We start from the raw sequence: 25,133 nt of genomic DNA on the forward strand, positions 1-25,133 counted from the left end.
TTGTATGTAACCCGGGGACTGCCTGTATATTGCATTACAGTTTACTGCCCCTTTATGCAAGGACTTTTCAGATACAAGGAGGCATTTTATCTAAGATTTTTACATCTGCATAACATGTTAGACTCTCAGACTAAGATTGCTCAGTGTTGGAAATGGGACAGGTTAACTTAAAACTGTTCAGTTTACTCTACAGCTGACTTAATTTTGAAATGCATACCAACAAGATTAAATCCTGCATTTAACCAGATCTAATGTTATGAGTACCACAGCTTATGGTTCCACCAAGACCATATAGAGTACAGCATTTTCAAAATCCACAAGTACAGCTGACAGATGGGAACATTTGTACACTATATTTGAAGTGGTGCTCTTGGTTGGGGAAAATGGGGAAAATATCAAACAAACATATGTCAACCTTTTAAAAGTACTTTTCTTCATCTAGCCATCTACCCAGATCATTAATGTACAATTTTGAATTCACAGAATTATTTTTGTTTGCACATTTACAAATATGATTCTTTAAAAAGTGATCTCTTAATTTCTGATTTTTTTTATCATGCATGTCACACACTGTTGATTTAGGGGATGCAGGGTGCATAAATGTTTCCTCCTGTGAGTGTTTCTGTGGGTATATGTGTTTATGTCTTTGTTCTTTGGTTTGTGTCTCTATAAGTGTGTATGTATTTTTTTTCTGTTGGTATCTCTGTGAGGGTGGGTGTGTATGTCTTTGTGCATTTTCTGTGGATGTCTGTGAGGGTGTGTGCATATGTCTTTGAGCTTTTTCTATGGGTGTCTCTGTGAGGGTGGGCGTGTGTTTGTCTTTGTGTATTTTCTTTGGATGCCTCTGTGAGGGTGGGTGTGTATGTCTGTGTTTTCTGTGGATGTCTCTGTGAGGGTGTGTGTGTGTGTGTGTATGTATGTATGTCTGTGTTTTCTGTGGATGTCTCTGTGAGGGTGTGTATTTTCTGTGGGTGTCTCTGTGAGGGTGTGTATGTCTTTGTGTGTTTTCTGTGGACGTCTCAGTGAGGGTGTGTATGTATGTCTTTATGTGTTTTCTGTGGGTGTCTCTGTGTGTGTGTGTGTGTATGTCTTTGTGTGTTTTCTGAGGCTGTCTCTGTTGGTGTTTCCTTGGGTGTATGTGCAAGTTTGAGTTTGTGTGTGGGTGTCCATTGTATGTTCCTTTTTAGGACATTTTGACCTTACTACTGATTATTCACATCTTTCTACAGACTTTGAGACTAATGAGACCTTTCCGGAAGTCACCAATCTACCATTTAACCTTTAAATTATTGTTTAGGCAGTTCAGGGCCCTTCCTTTAAGCCACTGTAAAGCTGTTGTCATCATTTAGTTGGCATCTCCCTTTACAAAAAGATAATCAGAACTCCATATTTTGTTTTCTAAATCTCCTTTTTTTACAAAACTGTAGTTTACCTCATTACTTGTCAGGTCAATGTAAACAAGTGCTAAGTGTCTGGGTGTCTGTGTTTCTTTGCGTGTTTGCTAGAGTGTCTATATGTGAAACCTTATGTGTGAGTGTGTGTGTGTGTGTATGTTACTACCTTTACAACATTTCCAAGTTTAAACAGGCAATTAAGAATAAAGTGCATACATGTTTTATTCACTTGGTCAAAAATTGCACATGTCAAAGGAGGGGGGGGGGGGCCCTGATCAATGGTTAAGTCAGGGGCCCCAAAATTTCTAGTGGCGGCCCTGATAACAGACCTATTACTAACCCCTTACAGATATATTACCCTCATACATAATAACCACTGAGCCAGTAAATATCAATTAAACTAATTAAACCGTTGAATATTCCAATAATCACATGATACATATTTAAGTGTTGGGAATCTGGGACAAATGAATTGTTACTATAAGTGCAATTCATTGTTTAGCAAACAGTCTGATGGATACAGTTAGATATGAATATTGATCTAATTCTGATCACAGACGGTAAAGTCTAAATTCAGTTTAGAAATAGCAAGCAATTAAAAAAGCATTTACTTTCATTATCAGTTTTACTTCGTTATGCTGGCGTACCCTGGTATTCTGTGGGTGTGGGCGTGTCTTTAACACTCTATGGCAGTAGTATTTGCAACAATATATAACACTGCTACTTTGTCCCTTTAAAGGGACAGTAAACACCTTGTAATTACAAGACATTTCTGTTGTGCTGCTGAACAATAACACATCAGCCAAGTCTTATTGTTTTTAAAACAAAAGAACATCCTCTTTATAGCAGTTATTTATCAATACTCCTGTACTGGTTTGCAGGAGCCAATCTGGGGGCTTTAGTCTGCAACCAGGCTAATCACGGTCATAAAGTTAGTACAAAATGTTTATTTGCAGTAGTTATCAGTTCAGACCAATTAGGCACAGATATCTAGCAGAGTTAGCCTTGATAAGTCAGCAGTACAAGCGAATGATACATTGCTAAATTACATGAAAAGGCAACAAAATAAATAATGTCATTATATTGCAAAGTTCTTTATTATGCATAAACAAACATTTTATATACAAATCTCAGTGTGTACTGTCCCTTTAATGCCTAGGAGGGTTTTGCAGATTACTTTGGGATTCCTCCCCACAGAAGCTTACAATCTATAACACACACTCTCATATATAGATTGAGTCCTGTGACAACCTATTCATTTATCCACTGTCTTCATGTTCTTGAACCCTTTACAGATCTGGCTACAGTAACTTCCAGCTTGTCAGTGTGCTCGGTGCCACTTCTTAGGTCCAAGCTTGAGGAGCCCCTCTTTATCTGCAAATCAACACAAGAGCTCAGTGATCAGGTAATTTAGATGTCTAGATGTTACCTGCAAAATACTGGACAACAATGGATAAAGTGTGGGAGGGCTGGGCTGTCGGCAGGAATGAGAAATAGGAACCTGTGTTGGCAGATAAAAACCATGGGCCCAACAAGTCTGACCACACGTACTATAAATTATAAGCTTAATATGTACGTAGGATAGCCTTATGCTTATCCCAGGCATTATTTAGTATGTAGGATAGCCTTATGCTTATCCCAGGCAATAATTAGAATGTAAGATAGCCTAATGCTTATCCCAGGCATTAGTTAGTATGTAGGATAGCCTTATGCTTATCCCAGCCATTAATTAGTACGTAGGATAGCCTTCTGCTTATCCCAGGCATTAGTTAGTATGTAGGATAGCCTTATGCTTATCCCAGGCATTAGTTAGTATGTAGGTTAGCCTTATGCTTATCCCAGACATTAATTAGTATGTAGGATATCCTTATGCTTATCCCAGACATTATTTAGTATGTAGGTTAGCCTTATGCTTATCCCAGACATTAATTAGTATGTAGGATAGCCTTATGCTTATCCCAGACATTAATTAGTATGTAGGATAGCCTTATGCTTATCCCAGGAATTAATTAGTATGTAGGATAGCCTTATGCTTATCCCAGGTATTAATTAGTATGTAGGATAGCCATATGCTTATTACAGGAATTATTTGGTATTTAGAATAGCCTTATGCTTATCCCAGGAATTATTTAGTACGTAGGATAGCCTTATTATTATCCCAGGCATTATTTAGTACATAGGATAGCCTTATGCTTATCCCAGGCATTAATTAGTATGCAGGATAGCCTTATGCTCATCCCAGGTATTAAATAGTATATATGATAGCCTTTTGCTTATCCCAGGCATTAAATAGTATGTAGAATAGCCGTATGCTTATCCCAGGGATTAGTTAGTATGTAGGATAACTGTATGCTTATCCCAGGCATTATTTAGTATATAGGATAGCCTTATGCTTATCCCAGGCATTAATTAGTACGTAGGATAGCCTTATTCTTATCCCAGTCATTATTTAGTATGTAGGATAGCATTATGCTTATCCCAGGCATTAATTAGTATATAGGATAGCATTATGCTTATCCCAGGCATTAATTAGTATATAGGATAGCCTTATGCTTATCACATGCATTAAATAGTATGTAGGATAGCTTTCTTCTGTTAAGTGTGATCAGTCCACGGGTCATCATTACTTGTGGGATATTAACTGTTCCCCTACAGGAAGTGCAAGAGGATTCGATAGCATTATGCTTCTCCCAGGCATTAATTAGTATGTAGAATAGCCTTATGCTTATCCTAGGCATTAATTAGTATATAAGATAACCTTATGCTTATCCCAGGCATTAAATAGTATGTAGGATAGCATTATGCTTATCCCAGGCATTAATTCGTATTTAGGATATCCTTATGCTTATCCCAGGCATTAATAAGTATGTAGGATAGCCTTATGTTATCCCAGGCATTAATTAGTATTTAGGATAGCATTATGCTTATCCCAGGCATTAATTAGTATTTAGGATATCCTTATGCGTATCCCAGACATTAATTAGTATGTTGGATAGCCTTATGCTTATACCAGGCATTAATTAGTATGTAGGATAGCTTTATGCAAATCCCAGGCATTATTTAGTACGTAGAATAGTCTTATGCTTATCCCAGGCATTAGTTAGTATATAGGATAACCTTATGCTTTTCCCAGGCATTATTTAGTACGTAGAATAGTCTTATGCTTATCCCAGGCATTAGTTAGTATATAGGTTAGCCTTATGCTTATCCCAGGCATTAATTAGTGTGTAGGTTATCCTTATGCTTATCCCAGGCATTAATTAGTGTGTAGGTTAGCCTTATGCTTATCCCATGTATTAATTAGTACGTAGGATGCTTATCCCAGGCAGTAATTAGTGTGTAGGATAACCGTATGCTTATCCCAGGTATTAATTTGTGTGCAAGAAAGCCTTATGCTTATCACAGGCATTATTTAGTATATAGGATAGCCTTATGCTTATCCCAGGCATTCATTAGAATGTAGGATAGTCTCATGCTTATCCCAGGCATTAATTAGTATGTAGGATAGCCTTATGTTATCTCAGGCATTAATTAGTATTTAGGATAGCATTATGCTTATCCCATGCATTAATTAGTATGTAGGATAGCCTTATGCTTATCCCAGGAATTAATTATTTAGGATAGCATTATGCTTATCCCAAGCATTAATTAGTATGTAAGATAGCCTTATGCTTATCCCAGGCATTATTTAGTATATAGAATAGCCTTATGCTTATCCCAGGCATTTATTAGTATGTAGGATAGCCTTATGTTTATCACAGGCATTATTTAGTATATAGGATAGCATTATGTATATCCCAGGTATTAGTTAGTATGTAGCATAGCCTTATGCTTGTCCCAGCCATTAATTATTATGTAGAATAACCTTATGTTTATCCCAGGCATTAATTAGTGTGTAGGATAGCCTTATGTTATCTCAGGCATTAATTAGTATTTAGGATAGCATTATGCCTATCCCAGGCATTAATTAGTATGTAGGATAGCATTATCCTTATCCCAGGCATTATTTAGTATGTACAATAGACTTATGCTTATCCCAGGCATTATTTAGTACGTAGGATAGCCTTATGCTTATTACAGGCATTATTTGGTATGCAAAATAGCCTTATGCTTATCCCAGGAATTATTTAGTATGTAGGATAGCCTTATTCTTATCCCAGGCATTAATTAGTATATAGGATAGCCTTATGCTTATCCTAGGCATTAAATAGTATGTAGTATAGCCTTATGCTTATCCCAGGCATTAATTACTATGCAGGATAGCCTTATGCTTATACCAGGCATTAAATAGCATGTAGTATAGCCCTATGCTTATCCCAGGCATTAATTAGTATATAGGATAACCTTATACTTATCCCAGGCATTAAATAGTATGTAGAATAGCCTTATGCTTATCCCAGGCAGTAGTTCGTTCGTAGGATAGCCTCATGCTTATACCAGGCATTAATTAGTATATAGGATAGCCTTATGCTTATTCCAGGCATTAATTAGTATGTAGGATAGCCTTATGCTTATACCAGGCATTTATTAGTATGTAGTATGCTTATCCCATGCAGTAATTAGTGTGTAGGATAGCTTATTCTTATCCCAGGCATTAGTTAGTATGTAGGATAACAGTATGCTTATCGCAGGCATTAGTTAGTAGTTAGGATAACCGTATGCTTATCCCAGGTATTAATTAATGTGTAGGATAGCCTTATGCTTATCCCAGGCATTAATCTGTATGTAAGATAGCCTTATGCTTATCCCAGGCATTATTTAGTATATAGAATAGCCTTATACTTATCCCAGGCATTAATTAGTATGTAGGATAGCATTATGCTTATCCCAGGCAATAATTAGTATGTAGCATAGCCTTATGCTTATCTCAGGCATTATTTAGTACATAGGATAGCCTTATGCTTATCCCAGGTATTAATTAGTATATAGGATGTTTATCACAGGCAGTAATTAGGGTGTAGTATAGCCTTAAGTTTAACCCAGGCATTAATTAGTATGTAGGATGCTTATCCCAGGCAGTAGTTAGTGCGTAGGATAGCCTTATGCTTATCCCAGGCTTTAGTTAGTATGTAGGATGCTTATCCCAGGCAGTAGTTAGTGCATAGGATAGCCTTATGTTTATCCCAGGCATTAGTTAGTACTTAGGATATCCGTATGTTTATCCCAGGCATTAATTAGTATGTAGGATAGCCTTATGTTTTTCACAGGCATTATTTAGTATATAGGATGCTTATCCCAGGCATTAATTAGTACATATGATAGCCGTATGCTTATCCCAGGCATTAATTAGTACGTATGATAGCCTTATACTTATCACAGGCATTAATTAGTGTTACGGTTGCCTCCAGGCTGGCTGGAAGTTGGACCGTAGAAAAGGATGCTCCTAGCGCTCCCCAAAGGATCATCAGCACCGTAGACACTCTAACTGCTGCGTAGCCACCATAAGTAACGCAGACTCTACGAACCACCGCTGCTGAGCTGGTATCTCGCCGTCTGCTCTGCGCCCTGGACCTACGACCAGGCTCCAGTTGATGAACCCAGGAACAAGAGCTCTTACAGGAGCTCAGTAGCTAAGGGAGTATATAGAGCATAGCAATCCCTGTAGTTATTATAGCTGGCCCCTACAAACATGAGTCAAAGCTGCAAGTTAGAGGGTCAGAATAGGTCTGATGTGCTGGAGCACACAGCCTGCTTTTTATTGAGGTTACATGCAAACAGGACACTCTCAGGGGGAGGCATAAAATCCCCCATCACACATTTGATATTAGATAGACACTCCCTTTGACAGGCCACAACATTACTTCAGCAGATAACAAGTTACACACAATAAAACAATGCAGTCCACCTTATCACTAGCAGTCTGATTAGACAATGGTAAGGTTTATCACTAAACCTAATTAGAGCTGATCCCAGCAAACTTCCATTTAGAAAGCTTCTTGAAGCTCAACAAAATTAACTCTTAATGGCACACAATGAAAACCAATGCCTCTGTAACAGTGCTCCCCCTCTGTGGAACACTCTGCCTGTGTGGCACCTGGCTCAGCAAGTCCCATTCACTGAACCAAGTGGGAGAAAGCCAGGGACAAGCTATTTTACAGGTCTGGGGACATAGTCTTAAAGGGGCATTGTTCATCAAAGTCACAATATGTCCCCAGACGGTTCTTAAAGAGCCATACACACCCAATAAACGTTAATATGTTCTCAGGGGCACAATCTTCCAGGGGCCATAGTCATGAGGAAGGAGGCTGGCAAATAGGCTTCTCCACGATCCATGGAAGCAGGGCAATTTTTCATTTAAAGGGCCAGTTACAAATAGCAGTTTGTAACATATCTCCTCTTTTGGAGGGAGACTAACCAGGCACCTGACCTTCTGTCGGTCAGTGCCTAAGGTAGTCTCGCAACCCACCCACAAATAAACATTAGCAGCAAAGTAGCCCCCCCACAATACGTAGTACTGGCCTGTAGGTTCCAGGTTCTAGGATGAAAGTGTAGCATCCTCGGCCTTCCTGGCGCAGCTGGGCAAATAGCTGATGGTACTTGGGGGGCAGAGGCCAGCTGGGGTGAGGGGTTTGCAGGCCAGTCCTGTAACAAGGGGGTCTGTAGGGCAGAGGCCAGCAGCGCTCTGTCCTGATGCCAGCTCTTCTGCTGGGGTGAGGGGTTTGCAGGCCAGCCCTGTAACAAGGGGGTCTGTAGGGCAGAGGCCAGCAGCGCTCTGTCCTAATGCCAGCTCTTCTGCTGGGAGCATTGGGGCATAGTCCTGCCCGGTGGCAAAGGGAACGTGGGGGTCAGTGGGGGTTAACATCTCCACTGTTAACCCTGGGCCCAAGTTAGGAGTTAGCTGGAGAATGGAGACTGGGCTCCCAATCCACTGCATCTCACTCTGCTGATGGGGGACAGGAGCAACTGTCTCTGCCCCCTGTGCTGTAAGTGCAGAGACCACGGTCCCATCTGCACGGTTGTGGGGCTTACTGTCTCCCCCTGGTGCGTTAAGCTGCCGCTGGGGAGAGGGGGTTACAAGCTCCTCTCCCATACATACTTCCAGCCGCTGGGGAATGGAGTCTGGGCTCCCAATTCCCTGCATATTCCTCTGCTGCTGGGGGACAGGACCAACTGTCTCTGCCCCCTGTAACTCAGCCTGCCGCTGGGGAATGGAGTCTGGGCTCCCAATTCCCTGCATATTCCTCTGCTGCTGGGGGACAGGACCAACTGTCTCTGCCCCCTGTAACTCAGCCTGCCGCTGGGGAATGGAGTCTGGGCTCCCAATTCCCTGCAATTCACTCTGCTGCTGGGGGACAGGACCAACTGTCTCTGCCCCCTGTAACTCAGCCTGCCGCTGGGGAATGGAGTCTGGGCTCCCAATTCCCTGCAATTCACTCTGCTGCTGGGAGACAGGAGCAACTGTCTCTGCCCCCTGTGCTGTAAGTGCAGAGACCACGGTCCCATCTGCACGGTTGTGGGGCTTACTGTCTCCCCCTGGTGCGTTAAGCTGCCGCTGGGGAGAGGGGGTAACAAGCTCCTCTCCCATACATACTTCCAGCCGCTGGGGAATGGAGTCTGATCTCACAATTCCCTGCATATTCCTCTGCTGCTGGGGGACAGAACCAACTGTCTCTGCCCCCTGTAACTCAGCCTGCCGCTGGGGAATGGAGTCTGGGATCCCAATTCCCTGCATATTCCTCTGCTGCTGGGGGACAGGACCAACTGTCTCTGCCCCCTGTAACTCAGCCTGCCGCTGGGGAATGGAGTCTGGGCTCCCAATTTCCTGCAATTCACTCTGCTGCTGGGGGACAGGACCAACTGTCTCTGCCCCCTGTAACTCATTTTCTCGCTGGAGAGCAGGAGTCCATACCCCCAAACTCCACAGTTGGCGCTCAAAGGCTCGTGCCGCTTCGTTCTCAGTAGCCAATTTTCAGATGATTCGACTGACTACCTCCTGTGCAGGGTCTGGACCATATCGGACTAGCCGCCTCTTTACCTCTGGAGCGAAATCAGCGCCCTCATAGCGACGGATCAGGTTGAGGTGCTCTTCACAGGGTTCTTACCAGTGTCTTGTCAGCTCCATGCTGCTGTAGGTAGGGACGCTGCGCAGTGGCTAGCGTTGCCCTCAATTACTCTCCTACGATACCAGTGCTGTTGTGGTGCTGCTCCTTGCGCTAGGACGCTATCCCACCGCTGCCGCCAAATGTTACGGTTGCCTCCAAGCTGGCTGGAAGTTGGACCGTAGAAATGGATGCTTCTAGCGCTCCCCAAAGGATCATCAGCACCGTAGACACTCAAACTGCTGCGTAGCCACCATAAGTAACGCAGACTCTGCGAACTACCGCTGCTGGGCTGGTATCTCGCCGTCTGCTCTGCGCCCTGGACCTACGACCAGGCTCCAGTAGATGAACCCAGGAACAAGAGCTCTTACAGGAGCTCAGTAGCTAAGGGAGTATATAGAGCATAGCAATCCCTGTAGTGATTATAGCTGTACCCTACAAACATGAGTCAAAGCTGCAAGTTAGAGGGTCAGAAAAGGTCACAGCCTGCTTTTTATTGAGGTTACATGCAAACAGAACACTCTCAGGGGGAGGCATAAAATCCCCCATCACACATTTGATATTAGATAGAGAGACACTCCCTTTGACAGGCCACAGCATTACTTCAGCAGATAACAAGTTACACACAATAAAACAATGCAGTCCACCTTATCACTAGCAGTCTGATTAGACAATGGTAAGGTTTATCACTAAACCTAATTAGAGCTGATCCCAGCAAACTTGCATTTAGAAAGCTTCTTGAAGCTCAACAAAATTAACTCTTAATGGCACACAATGAAAACCAATGCCTCTGTAACAGTGCTCCCCCTCTGTGGAACACTCTGCCTGTGTGGCACCTGGCTCAGCAAGTCCCATTCACTGAACCAAGTGGGAGAAAGCCAGGGACAAGCTATTTTACAGGTCTGGGGACATAGTCTTAAAGGGGCATTGTTCATCAAAGTCACAATATGTCCCCAGACGGTTCTTAAAGGGCCATACACACCCAATAAAAGTTAATATGTTCTCAGGGGCACAATCTTCCAGGGGCCATAGTCATGAGGAAGGAGGCTGGCAAATAGGCTTCTCCACGATCCATGGAAGCAGGGCAATTTTTCATTTAAAGGGCCAGTTACAAATAGCAGTTTGTAACAATTAGTACATATGATAGCCTTATGCTTATAACAGGTATTAATTAGTATGTAGAATAAACTTATGCTTATCCCAGGCATTAACTAGTATGTACGATAGTCTTATGCTTATCCCAGGCATTATTTAGTATGTAGGATAGCCTTATGCTTATCTCAGGCATTCTGAGGTTCCTACAGTGTTTGTCGTTCCACAAATCAACCACCCCTCCTATAAAGAAGGGTTTCCGCAAATTACGTCTGAGCCTACTACCCTGAGATCATAATCCTTGTTCTGTGCTCTTTGCTGTTTTATTAATGTGACAGTAAACCTTCTTTCTCCTGTTAAGTGTAGTCAGTCCACGGGTCATCCATTACTTATGGGATTATATCTCTTCCCTAACAGGAAGTGCAAGAGGATCACCCAAGCAGAGCTGCTATATAGCTCCTCCCCTCTACGTCATACCCAGTCATTCTCTTGCACCTAACTAATAGATAGGACGTGTGAGAGGACTGTGGTTGTTAAACTTAGTTTTTATTTCTTCAATCAAAAGTTTATTTTAAACGGCACCGGAGTGTGTTGTTTCTTCTCAGGCAGCATTAGAAGAAGAATCTACCTGAGTTTGTCTATGATCTTAGCGGTCGTAACTAAGATCCACTTGCTGTTCTCGGCCATTCTGAGGAGTGAGGTAACTTCAGAACAGGGGATAGCAGGCAGGGCTCACCTGCAAGGAGGTATGTTGCAGTATATTATTTTCTAAGGAATGGAATTGACTGAGAAAATACTGCTAATACCGATGTAATGTAAGTGCAGCCTTAAATGCAGTAGTAGCGACTGGTATCAGGCTGATATGTATGTATGTATACTCTGAGGTATTTCTGGGGAATGGAATTTCACTAAGAAAATACTGTCTATATTTAAGTAATATTTGAGCCTACACTGCAGTGAAAGCGACTAGCAGCAGGCTTATTAATAACATTTCATAATTTCATTTTTAAAACGTTTACTGGCATGTTAATCGTTTTTTTCTGAGGTACTTGGTGATAAAACTTTATGGGCATGATTTTTACCACATGGCTGTCGTTTGTTTCTGAATAAAATCAGTTTACTGAGCTTCCCCACTGTTGTAATATGAGTGGGAGGGGCCTATTTTAGCGCTTTATTGCGCAGTAAAAATTTAGTCACAGTCTTCCTATTTCTTCCTCCATGATCCAGGACGTCTCTACAGAGCTCAGGGGTCTCCAAAACTAGTTTTGAGGGAGGTAATCACTCACAGCAGACCTGTGATAGTGTGTTTTGACTGTGATAAAAACGTTAATATTAAACTGTTATCCGTTTTTGGGTATTAAGGGGTTAATCATCCATTTGCTGGTGGGTGCAATCCTTTGCTAACTTAATACATTTACTGTGAAAATTTGGTTGCTATAACTAATTGGGTTCATTGTTATTTCAACTGTGACAGCTTTTTGTGCTTCTTAAAGGCACAGTAGCGTTTTTTATATTGCTTGTAAATTTATTTGAAAAGTATTTTCCAAGCTTGCTAGTCTCATTGCTAGTCTGTTTAAACATGTCTGACACAGATGAATCTCTTTGTTCACTATGTTTAAAGGCCCATGTGGAGCCCAATAGAAATTTGTGTACTAATTGCATTGATGCTACTTTAAATAAAAGCCAATCTGTACATGTAAAGAAATTTTCACCAGACAACGAGGGGGAAGTTATGCCGACTAACTCTCCTCACGTGTCAGTACCTTCGCCTCCCGCTCAGGAGGTGCGTGATATTGTGGCGCCAAGTACATCAGGGCGGCCCATACAAATCACTTTGCAAGACATGGCTAATGTTATGACTGAAGTACTATCTAAATTGCCAGAATTTAGGGGTAAACGCGATCACTCTGGGGTAAGAACAGAGTGCGCTGATAATAATAGAGCCATGTCTGATACTGCGTCACAATTTGCAGAACATGAGGACGGAGAGCTTCATTCTGTGGGTGACAGATCTGATCCAAGTAAACTGGACTCAGACATTTCAAATTTTAAATTTAAGCTTGAGAACCTCCGTGTATTACTAGGGGAGGTATTAGCGGCTCTGAATGATTGTAACACGGTTGCAATTCCAGAGAAAATATGTAGGCTGGATAAATATTTTGCGGTACCGGCGTGTACTGACGTTTTTCCTATACCCAAAAGGCTTACAGAAATTGTTAACAAGGAGTGGGATAGACCCGGTGTGCCTTTTTCACCCCCTCCTATATTTAGAAAAATGTTTCCAATAGACGCCACCACACGGGACTTATGGCAGATGGTCCCTAAGGTGGAGGGAGCAGTTTCTACTCTGGCTAAGTGCACCACTATCACGGTGGAGGATAGCTGTGCTTTTTCAGATCCAATGGATAAAAAGTTAGAGGGTTACCTTAAGAAAATGTTTGTTCAGCAAGGTTTTATATTACAACCCCTTGCATGCATTGCTCCTGTCACGGCTGCGGCGGCATTCTGGTTTGAGTCTCTGGAAGAGACCCTTAGCACAGTTCCATTGGATGAGATTATAGACAAGCTTAAAGTCCTTAAGCTAGCTAATTCATTTATTTCTGATGCCGTAGTACACTTAACTAAACTTACGGCTAAGAACTCCGGATTCGCCATTCAAGCGCGTAGAGCGCTTTGGCTTAAATCCTGGTCAGCCGATGTGACTTCTAAATCTAAATTGCTTAACATTCCTTTCAAAGGGCAGACATTATTCGGGCCCGGTTTGAAAGAAATTATCGCTGACATTACTGGAGGTAAGGGCCATGCCCTGCCTCAAGACAGGGCCAAACCAAGGGCTAAACAGTCTAATTTTCGTGCCTTTCGTAACTTCAAGGCAGGAGCAGCATCAACTTCCTCCGCTCCAAGACAGGAAGGAACTGTTGCTCGCTACAGACAGGGCTGGAAACCTAACCAGTCCTGGAACAAGGGCAAGCAGGCCAGAAAACCTGCTGCTGCCCCTAAGACAGCATGAAGTGAGGGCCCCCGATCCGGAAACGGATCTAGTGGGGGGCAGACTTTCTCTCTTCGCCCAGGCTTGGGCAAGAGATGTCCAGGATCCCTGGGCGTTGGAGATCATATCTCAGGGATATCTTCTGGACTTCAAAGCTTCTCCTCCAAAAGGGAGATTTCATCTTTCAAGGTTGTCAGCAAACCAGATAAAGAAAGAGGCGTTTCTACGCTGTGTACAAGACCTTTTACTAATGGGAGTGATCCACCCAGTTCCGCGGTCGGAACACGGACAAGGGTTTTACTCAAATCTGTTTGTGGTTCCCAAAAAAGAGCGAACCTTCAGACCAATCTTGGACTTAAAGATCCTAAACAAATTCCTAAGAGTTCCATCGTTCAAAATGGAAACTATTCGGACCATCTTACCTATGATCCAAGAGGGTCAGTACATGACCACAGTGGATTTAAAGGATGCCTACCTTCACATACCGATTCACAAGGATCATTACCGGTATCTAAGGTTTGCCTTCCTAAACAGGCATTACCAGTTTGTAGCTCTTCCCTTCGGGTTAGCTACAGCTCCAAGAATCTTTACAAAGGTTCTGGGCTCTATTCTGGCGGTACTAAGACCGCGAGGAATAGCGGTAGCTCCGTACCTAGACGACATTCTGATACAAGCGTCAAGTTTCCAAACTGCCAAGTCTCATACAGAGTTAGTTCTGGCATTTCTAAGGTCGCATGGGTGGAAGGTGAACGTAGAAAAGAGTTCTCTATTGCCACTCACAAGAGTTCCCTTCTTAGGGACTCTTATAGATTCTGTAGAAATGAAAATTTACCTGACAGAGGACAGGTTATCAAAACTTCTAAATGCTTGCCGTGTCCTTCATTCCATTCAACACCCATCAGTGGCTCAATGCATGGAGGTAATCGGCTTAATGGTAGCGGCAATGGACATAGTACCTTTTGCACGCCTGCATCTCAGACCGCTGCAATTGTGCATGCTAAGTCAGTGGAATGGGGATTACTCAGATTTGTCCCCTATGCTAAATCTGGATCAAGAGACCAGAGATTCTCTTCTATGGTGGCTTTCTCGGCCACATCTGTCCAGGGGGATGCCCTTCAGCAGGCCAGATTGGACGATTGTAACTACAGACGCCAGCCTGCTAGGTTGGGGCGCTGTCTGGAATTCCCTGAAGGCTCAGGGATCATGGACTCAGGAGGAGAGACTCCTTCCAATAAACATTCTGGAATTAAGAGCAGTTTTCAATGCTCTTCTGGCTTGGCCTCAGTTAGCAACTCTGAGGTTCATCAGGTTTCAGTCGGACAACATCACGACTGTGGCTTACATCAACCATCAGGGAGGGACAAGGAGTTCCCTAGCGATGATGGAAGTCTCAAAGATAATTCGCTGGGCAGAGTCTCACTCTTGCCACCTGTCAGCGATCCACATCCCAGGCGTGGAGAACTGGGAGGCGGATTTCCTAAGTCGCCAGACTTTTCATCCGGGGGAGTGGGAACTTCATCCGGAGGTGTTTGCCCAACTGCTTCATCATTGGGGCAAACCAGATCTGGATCTCATGGCGTCTCGCCAGAACGCCAAGCTTCCTTGTTACGGATCCAGGTCCAGGGACCCGGGAGCGGTACTGATAGATGCTCTGACAGCACCTTGGGTCTTCAACATGGCTTATGTGTTTCCACCCTTCCCAATGCTTCCTCGATTGATTGCCAGGATCAAACAGGAGAGAGCATCGATGATTCTAATAGCGCCTGCGTGGCCACGCAGGACCTGGTATGCAGATCTAGTGGACATGTCGTCCTGTCCACCATGGTCTCTGCCTCTGAGACAGGACCTTCTGATTCAGGATCCTTTCAAACATCCAAATCTAATTTCTCTGAGGCTGACTGCATGGAGATTGAACGCTTGATTCTATCAAAGCGGGGATTCTCGGAGTCAGTGATTGATACCTTAATACAGGCTAGGAAACCTGTTACCAGGAAAATTTACCATAAAATATGGCGTAAATACTTATATTGGTGCGAATCCAAGAGTTAGTCATGGAGTAAGGCTAGGATTCCGAGGATATTGTCTTTTCTACAAGAAGGTTTAGAAAAGGGCTTATCTGCTAGTTCGTTAAAGGGACAGATCTCAGCGCTGTCTATCCTTTTACACAAACGTCTGTCAGAAGTTCCAGATGTTCAGGCTTTTTGTCAGGCTTTGGCTAGGATTAAGCCTGTGTTTAAGACTGTTGCTCCGCCGTGGAGCTTAAACTTAGTTCTTAACGTTTTGCAAGGTGTTCCGTTTGAACCCCTTCATTCCATTGATATCAAGCTGTTATCTTGGAAAGTTCTGTTTTTAATGGCTATTTCCTCAGCTCGAAGAGTCTCTGAGTTATCGGCCTTACATTGTGATTCTCCTTTTCTGATTTTTCATTCAGACAAGGTAGTTCTGCGTACTAAACCTGGGTTCTTACCTAAGGTAGTCACTAATCAAGAAATTGTTGTTCCATCATTGTGCCCTAACCCTTCTTCAAAGAAGGAACGACTTCTGCACAATCTGGACGTCGTTCGTGCCCTGAAATTTTATTTGCAGGCAACCAAGGATTTTCGTCAAACTTCTTCCCTGTTTGTCGTTTATTCTGGACAGAGGAGAGGTCAAAAAGCTTCGGCTACCTCTCTCTCTTTTTGGCTTCGTAGCATAATACGTTTAGCCTATGAGACTGCTGGACAGCAGCCTCCTGAAAGGATTACAGCTCATTCTACTAGAGCTGTGGCTTCCACTTGGGCCTTTAAGAATGAGGCCTCTGTTGAACAGATTTGCAAAGCTGCAACTTGGTCTTCACTTCACACTTTTTCAAAATTTTACAAATTTGACACTTTTGCTTCTTCGGAGGCTGTTTTTGGGAGAAAGGTTCTACAGGCAGTGGTTCCTTCCGTGTAAAGATCCTGCCTGTCCCTCCCGTCATCCGTGTACTTTTAGCTTTGGTATTGGTATCCCATAAGTAATGGATGACCCGTGGACTGACTACACTTAACAGGAGAAAACATAATTTATGCTTACCTGATAATTTCCTTTCTCCTGTAGTGTAGTCAGTCCACGGCCCGCCCTGTTTTTACGGCAGGTCTAAATTTTAAATTAAACTCCAGTCACCACTGCACCCTATAGTTTCTCCTTTCTCGTTTGGTTTCGGTCGAATGACTGGGTATGACGTAGAGGGGAGGAGCTATATAGCAGCTCTGCTTGGGTGATCCTCTTGCACTTCCTGTTAGGGAGGAGATATAATCCCATAAGTAATGGATGACCCGTGGACTGACTACACTACAGGAGAAAGGAATTTATCAGGTAAGCATAAATTATGTTTTTTATGATGTGTGCAGTACGTGCACAGTTGATAAGCTTTGCACTATTTTGCCCCACAAAATGGTCTATGAAGAGTAAATTGGGGGCCATAAATACGCAGGCAGAGTGGCACAGGGAGATCTGTAGTCTGAATAGAAAGTGATTTAATAATGACACGCAGGCAGAGAGACACAGGGAGATCCGAAAGTCTGAGTAGATAGTGAATAAATAATGATACGCAGGCAGAGAAACACAGGGAGATCCATAGTCTGAGTAGATAGTGAATCAATAATGATACGCAGGCAGAGAGACACAGGGAGATCCGAAGTCTGAGTAGATAGTGAATCAATAATGACATGCAGGCAGCAGAGACACAGGGAGAACCGAAGTCTGAGTAGATATTGAATCAATAATGATACGCAGGTAGAGAGACACAGGGAGATCCATAGTCTGAATAGAAAGTGATTTAATAATGATACGCACTCAGACAGTGACGTGCAGTGACATCAGAGGCTGGTGAGGCAGTGGCAGGATACGCCTTCATTCTTTAGATATCCTTTGTTGAAGAAATAGCAATGCACATGGGTGAGCCAATCACATGAGGTATCTATGTGCAGCCACCAATCAGCAGCTACTGAGCATATTTAGATATTATTTCCAACAAAGGACATCAAAAGAATGAAGAAAATAAGATATTAGATGTAAATTGGAAAGTTATTTAAATTTGCATATGGGTTTCATATGGGTTTCATGTCCCTTTAAATGGTGTCTTGGAAAACTGGTCAACTTAGTAAACATCTGATTTTAGTCTAAAAGGATTGTAACAGAAACTCTTGCCAGATAACACAATGCTTGCTCTGATTATGAGATCTAGAAATCCATGCCCATTAAAATATGTTTAAAACATACTTTTTACTTTAATGCTGCAAATTATGCTTATAGATTCTTTCATTACATAAGGGATGACAGTCAGAGGGGGAGGAAGAGAGACAGAGAGAGAAAGAGACCATGGGGGAGAACAACACATAAGGAGAGAGATGGATAGATATATAGAGAGAGACACACACACAAGGGGGGGGGCACTGCATTTTAAGTAATAAAACAGCAGAGCTACAGAGAGTTCAGAGAATTAGTCTATAATTTAGTGTGAAGTACAGAGGCAAGCTGCTAAGTTAGCGGGTGTAAAGTTTGAGTAAACAAAATACAAAAGCGACCCTGCTGTAAAAGAGTAAAAAAACACTAAACCACATTCATTAAATTATAATTTTCACTAACAGAATCCCTTTCAGTAAAATCTTACTTTAATAAGATGTGGCTGAAACACTGCTCTCTGTGCCTCTTTTCCTGCTCTGTAAGGATTCAGGAAGTGACAGTGGCACATTCCACTGCACTTAGAGGGGAAGAACAGAACTCTCTTTTTCACTTTAGCAAAGCTAGCAGGTTCACAGGACAGCAACAAAATATATGAAAGTTGTTTTTTTTCCGTTTTTGTTTTGTTTTATATGATTTAACATCCAGCCCCAACCCTATGTTCCACTTACTAATGCCTCTCGCTGGATTGGTTCAGCCCAAATAGGACTGCCTCAAATAAAGCACTTATGGGCCATGCAATGATCTTAACCACTTGCATCCAGTAGATGGCGCAGCATGTTGTGTAATGGTGGGCAGACCTGCTTGTGCCTCTCCATTGCACAACATATAGCTGTGAGAAAAAAAAATGCTGGGGAAAAAAAATTACAATTATTTTTTTTAAAGCCAATAAAAAAAATTTTTTTTTGTCCATATGAGAGGTGAAGCACTGCCTCACCTGCCTCTAGTGACTACACATCACTGCAGGCAGAGAGACACAGGGAGATCCGTAGTCTCAGTAGATAGTGAATCAATAATGATACGCAGGCAGAGAAACACAGGGAGATCCGTAGTCTGAGTAGATAATGAATCAATAATGATACGCAGGCAGAGAGACACAGGGAGATCCGTAGTCTCAGTAGATAGTGAATCAATTATGATACGCAGGCAGAGAGACACAGGGAGATCCGAAGTCTGAGTAGATAGTGAATCAATAATGACATGCTGGTGGCAGAGAGACACAGGGAGATCCGAAGTCTGAGTAGATAGTGATTTAATAATGATACGCAGGCAGAGAGACACAGGGAGATCCGTAGTCTCAGTAAATAGTGAATCAATAATGATACGCAGGCAGAGAAACACAGGGAGATCCGTAGTCTCAGTAGATAGTGAATCAATAATGATACGCAGGCAGAGAGACACAGGGCGATCCGAAGTCTGAGTAGATAGTGAATCAATAATGACATGCTGGTGGCAGAGAGACACAGGGAGATCCGAAGTCTGAGTAGATAGTGAATCAATAATGACATGCAGGCAGAGAGAGACAGGGAGATCCGAAGTCTAAGTAGATAGTGAATCAATAATGATATGCAGGCAGAGAGACACAGGGAGATCCGTAGTCTTGAGTAGATAGTGAATCAATAATGACATGCAGGTAGAGAGACACAGGGAGATCCGAAGTCTGAGTAGATAGTGAATAAATAATGATACGCAGGCAGAGAGACACAGGGAGATCCATAGTCTAAATAGAAAGTGATTTAATAATGACACGCAGGCAGAGAGACACAGGGAGATCCATAGTCTAAGTAGATACTGAATCAATAATGACTCGCAGGCAGAGAGAGACAGGGAGATCCGAAATCTGAGTAGATAGTGATTTAAGATAAATACGCAGGCAGAGAGACACAGGGAGATACGAAGTCTGAGTAGATAGTGAATCAATAATGGTATGCAGGCAGAGAGACACAGGGAGATCCGTAGTCTCAGTAGATAGTGAATCAATAATGACTAGCAGGCAGAGAGATACAGGGAGATCCATAGTCTTTGTAGAAAGTGATTTAATAATGACACACAGGCAGAGACACAGGGAGATCCGTAGTCTCAATAGATAGTAAATCAATAATGATACGCAGGCAGAGAGACACAGGGAGATCCGTAGTCTCAGTAGATAGTGAATCAATAATGATACGCAGGCAGAGAGACACAGGGAGATCCGAAGTCTGAGTAGATAGTGAATCAATAATGACTCGCAGGCAGAGAGAGACAGAGAGATCCAAAGTCTGAGTAGATAGTGATTTATTATAGATATACAGGCAGAGAGACACAGGGAGATCCATAGTCTGAATAGAAAGTGATTTAATAATAACGCGCTGTCAGGATGCCAGGAATCAGACTGAGACGAGAAGGGCAAAAATAATCACACCTTTATTAATAGCAAATAATAATAAAAAGTCCATAAGTCAAATAACAAGCCAGGAATCAAAACCAGAGCTGGTAGTCAGACGAGCCGAGTCAGGAGCCAAAGCGAATAGTCAGACGAGCCGGAATCAGGTACAAGGAGAACAACAGAGTCAGGAACAAGCCAGAGATCAGGAACCAGGAGGGACGTCAGACAGCCAGGTAATACACAGGAGCTCTCACAAACAGGTCTGAGACAATACAAGGGCAAAGCATACTGAACAGAGGCCCTTTAAATAATAAGTGATGACATCACAATTCTGTGACTGCATCCTGTCTCACACGGATGATGTACACCAGCCTGGCCATAAAAGGAATTGCAGGAAATGAGCAGCATCACACAGTATGCACTAGAGTCAGCAAGAGAGGTGAGTAAAATGGCTGCCAGCAGCATATGGCAAACAAAACAGGGAAAAAACCCTGACACACGCAGGCAGAGAGACACAGGGAGATCCGTAGTCTGAGTAGATAGTGAATCAATAATGACATGCAGGCAGAGAGAGACAGGGAGATCCGTAGTCTGAGTAGATAGTGAATCAATAATGACATGCAGGCAGAGAGAGACAGGGAGATCCGAAGTCTGAGTAGATAGTGATTTATTATAGATACACAGGCAGAGAGACACAGAGAAATCAATAATCTGAATACAAAGTGATCTAATAATGATACGCAGGCAGAGAGACGCAGGGAGATCCGTAGTCTGAGTAGATAGTGAATCAATAATGATACGCAGGCAGAGAGAGACAGGGAGATCCGGAGTCTGAGAAGAAAGTGATTTAATATAGATACACAGGCAGAAAGACACAGGGAGATCTGTAGTCTGAGTAGAAAGTGATTTAATATAGATACACAGGCAGCGAGACACAGGGAGATCTGTAGTCTGAGAAGATAGTGATTTAATAATGATACGCAGGCAGAGAGACACAGGGAGATCCTTAGTCTGAGAAGAAAGTGATTTAATAATGATACGCATGCAGAGAGACACAGGGAGATCCTTAGTCTGAGAAGAAAGTGATTTAATAATGATACGCAGGCAGAGAGACACAGGGAGATCCGTAGTCTGAGAAGATAGTGATTTAATAATGATACGCAGGCAGAGAGACACAGGGAGATCTGTAGTCTGAGTAGAAAGTGATTTAATAATGATACGCAGGCAGAGAGACACAGGGAGATCTGTAGTCTGAGAAGAAAGTGATTTAATATAGATACACAGGCAGAGAGACACAGGGAGATCTGTAGTCTGAGAAGAAAGTGATTTAATAATGATACGCAGGCAGAGAGACACAGGGAGATCTGTAGTCTGAGTAGAAAGTGATTTAATAATGATACACAGGTAGAGAGACACAGGGAGATCTGTAGTCTGAGAAGATAGTGATTTAATAATGATACGCAGGCAGAGAGACACAGGGAGATCCTTAGTCTGAGAAGAAAGTGATTTAATAATGATACGCAGGTAGAGAGACACAGGGAGATCTGTAGTCTGAGAAGATAGTGATTTAATAATGATACGCAGGCAGAGAGACACAGGGAGATCCGTAGTCTGAGAAGAAAGTGATTTAATAATGATACGCAGGCAGAGAGACACAGGGAGATCTGTAGTCTGAGAAGAAAGTGATTTAATATAGATACACAGGCAGAGAGACACAGGGAGATCTGTAGTCTGAGTAGAAAGTGATTTAATAATGATACGCAGGCAGAGAGACACAGGGAGATCTGTAGTCTGAGTAGAAAGTGATTTAATAATGATACACAGGCAGAGAGACACAGGGAGATCTGTAGTCTGAGTAGAAAGTGATTTAATAATGATACGCAGGCAGAGAGACACGGAGATCTGTAGTCTGAGTAGAAAGTGATTTAATAATGATACGCAGGCAGAGAGACACAGGGAGATCTGTAGTCTGAGTAGAAAGTGATTTAATAATGATACGTAGATAGAGAGACATAGGGAGATCTGTAGCCTGAGAAGAAAGTGATTTAATAATGATACGCAGGCAGAGAGACACAGGGAGATCTGTAGTCTGAGAAGAAAGTGATTTAATAATGATACGCAGGCAGAGAGACACAGGGAGATCTGTAGTCTGAGTAGAAAGTGATTTAATAATGATACACAGGCAGAGAGACACAGGGAGATCTGTAGTCTGAGAAGAAAGTGATTTAATAATGATACGCAGGCAGAGAGAGACAGGGAGATCCGTAGTCTGAGTAGATAGTGATTTAATAATGATACGCAGGCAGAGAGACACAGGGAGATCTGTAGTCTGAGTAGAAACTGAATTAATAATCAAGCAACATAGAATGGTGCAGCTGCTATTTATTAGGACAGGAGGTAGTGTGCAAAAAGGTAACGCGAATCCAGGTTAAAGGGCCAGAAGAATTGTGGAAGTTAAAGGGGCAGAGGAAATTATATGACAAATAGTGATACTGAACAGCACTATTTATGTTCCTCTCTGCATACCCTGCAGCATGTGTAACTCATATTTGGCCTAGGTGGCAACCCTAGTTGTGATTTAAAGTACCATTAACATTTAAGCTGCGAAATACATTAATAAGACGGTTTTTATTTTCTTTCCTTTGTTGTAAAAAAAAGTTCTGAAAAAATGAATTATGTATCTATTGCAGACCCTTATCCAAAGGAAAAAGCAGTCTTTTTATGTCACTAGCAGGACACGTTATTGTGATGCCTTCCCTTGTATTCATGATTTTTTTTTCCCCCACAGAATTTTCCAAATGTCTCACCGGACACTACACATCTTTCCACATACCCGAGTGTTCTGACCTTCTGTTCAGAGGCATAAAGGGCAGCGTCACCATTCGATCTTCTCAGACCAACGCATTTCACTCACCCACCTAAATGGTGCTACGTATATGAAGTTCGCTGCAGTGAAGATAACAGGAACTGGGCACTTTTTATACTTTATTTTACCGTTTTCCTTTATTTTTACACAAGACGTGGGCTACATAGAACTGTCCTATTTTTTCATGTCATGTACACGCAATATATGAGCGAGACCTCAAGTAAGCCACAGACAGGCATTACTACATTCAGAGTTTTGTACCATTCTCTGTTTCAAGTAAACTCGAGTCGCTTTGTATTTTTATCAAATAATGTGCTAGTGCTCTCACAATCTGATATGGAATTTTTCACGTGATAGCCACTCTTGTTCAACTAAATAAATATGTACTAACTTTTCAACAATATACATTTTCTATCCGGGGAACAAGAACAGATAGATGTTACTACTTTCTAAATTATTTATACACTTGGACACTGTAAATAGTTGTTTGAAGACACGTTTGGTATTTTTAATGTTTTTAATGTTTTATGCTGTTTTATGGTTTTGACTCTTTACTGTACTCCTGCAGTGGCGGGATTAATGGAATATGTTTAATACAAAGGTGCAGTGCAAATAAAAAATATTTCAATTGTTCTTTTGTCTGATCCTTTTTTTCTGTGCTGATCAGCATATGAATACTATGCATCTTAAAGGGAAAATGTGTTCAGACAAGAAGTAGATAAGAGATTGTTGTATGCAAAGTTGCTGCTTAAACACCCTTGAAGTAAGCTGGCTGTATTGGGAAGCTAATTTCTTGTGTTGCCTCTTGTTTACATAGATTTTCTTAGGTAATACTGCAGTATTAATCATTTCAGCTATTTTACATGACAAAATAAAGTTAAAGGAGCTGTTTATAAATAATTGAATACACTCCTGCAGGTAAAAGCTATAATTTGGAACACATACAAGGATAGAAAAAGCATAATTTATGCTTACCTGATAAATTAATTTATTTCATGATGGTGAGAGTCCACGATCCATTACGCCTGGGAATTACTCTTCTCTACCACTAGGAGGAGGCAAAGATTCCCAAACCCCAAGAGCTCTATAAAACACCTCACACTTACCTCAGTCTAATGTTTAGCCAAGCAAAGTGAGGTAAGAAAAAAGGGATAATAGCCATAAATTTGAGCAGGGAAAAAAAGATGTGCTAAGAAAAAAGTAAACGGGATACTAAACCCACATTTTTTCTTGTATGATTCAGATAGAGCATGAACTTTTAATCAACTTTCTAATTTACTCCTACTATCAAATTCTCTTTGTTCTCTTGCTATCTTTATTTAAAAAAGCAGGAATGTAAGCTTTGGAGCCGGACCATTTTTGGTTCAGTACCTGGGTAGCACTTGCATATTGGTGGCTAAATGTAACCACCAATCAGTAAGCTCCACCCAGGGTGCTGAACCAAAAATGTCCAGGCTCTAAAGCTTACATTCCTGCTTTTTCAAATAAAGATAACAAGAGAACAAATAAAATGTCATAATAGGAGTAAATTAGAAAGTTGCTTAAAATCACACGCTCTATCTAAATCATGAAATAAAAAAATGTGGGTTTAGCTATAAAAAAATGTGGGTTTAACTATAAAAAAAAATTCCCTTTAAAGGGACATAATACTCATATGCTAAATCACTTGAAACTGATGCATTATAACTGTAAAAAGCAGACAGGAAAATATCACCTGAGCATCTCTATGTAAAAAAAAAAGATATTTTACCTCACAATCTCCTCAGCTCAGCAGAGTAAGTTCTGTGTAAACATATATATTTCAGTTACAGCCCAGCTGCAGGTAATAAAAAAATGAAGAAATGAACAACAGCCAATCAGCATCAACAGTGCTGAGGTCATGAACTCTTTTACTTTGATCTCATGAGATTTCATAGTAAACTTCCTTACACTGAATAGGAAAATAACATGAGTGTGCACGAAGCTCACTCCCTTGCCTGTTCCGGGACAGACATACTGATTTGCTGCTTAAAGTCTCTTTACAATGGGGTGTGAATACTTAGGACATTTTGAGGTAAAATATATTTCTTTTTTACAGCTATGCGGCATCACTTTCAAGTGTTTCAAGATTTGGGTGTCATGGCCCTTTAAATATAAAAAAAAAACATAAGGGGGGGGTCTCATGGACTCTCACTACCATGAAAGT

General features: G+C 41.9%; 1 protein-coding gene across 1 annotated transcript in view; it reads left to right on the plus strand.

Moving 5' to 3' along the window:
• Positions 1-23,581, plus strand: part of LOC128656825 (cytosolic carboxypeptidase-like protein 5) — a 602,149-nt gene extending 578,568 nt beyond the window's left edge. The window contains exons 15-16 of the mRNA XM_053710990.1: positions 2,690-2,799; positions 22,871-23,581. Of these exons, the coding sequence (XP_053566965.1) occupies positions 2,690-2,799; positions 22,871-22,948 (188 nt within the window). The 3' untranslated portion in view covers positions 22,949-23,581. The remainder of the gene's footprint in view (positions 1-2,689; positions 2,800-22,870) is intronic.
• The last annotated feature ends 1,552 nt before the right edge of the window (positions 23,582-25,133 follow it).

Source organism: Bombina bombina, chromosome 4 (assembly GCF_027579735.1).
Source record: "Bombina bombina isolate aBomBom1 chromosome 4, aBomBom1.pri, whole genome shotgun sequence".
Taxonomy (NCBI): Eukaryota; Metazoa; Chordata; class Amphibia; order Anura; family Bombinatoridae; genus Bombina; species Bombina bombina.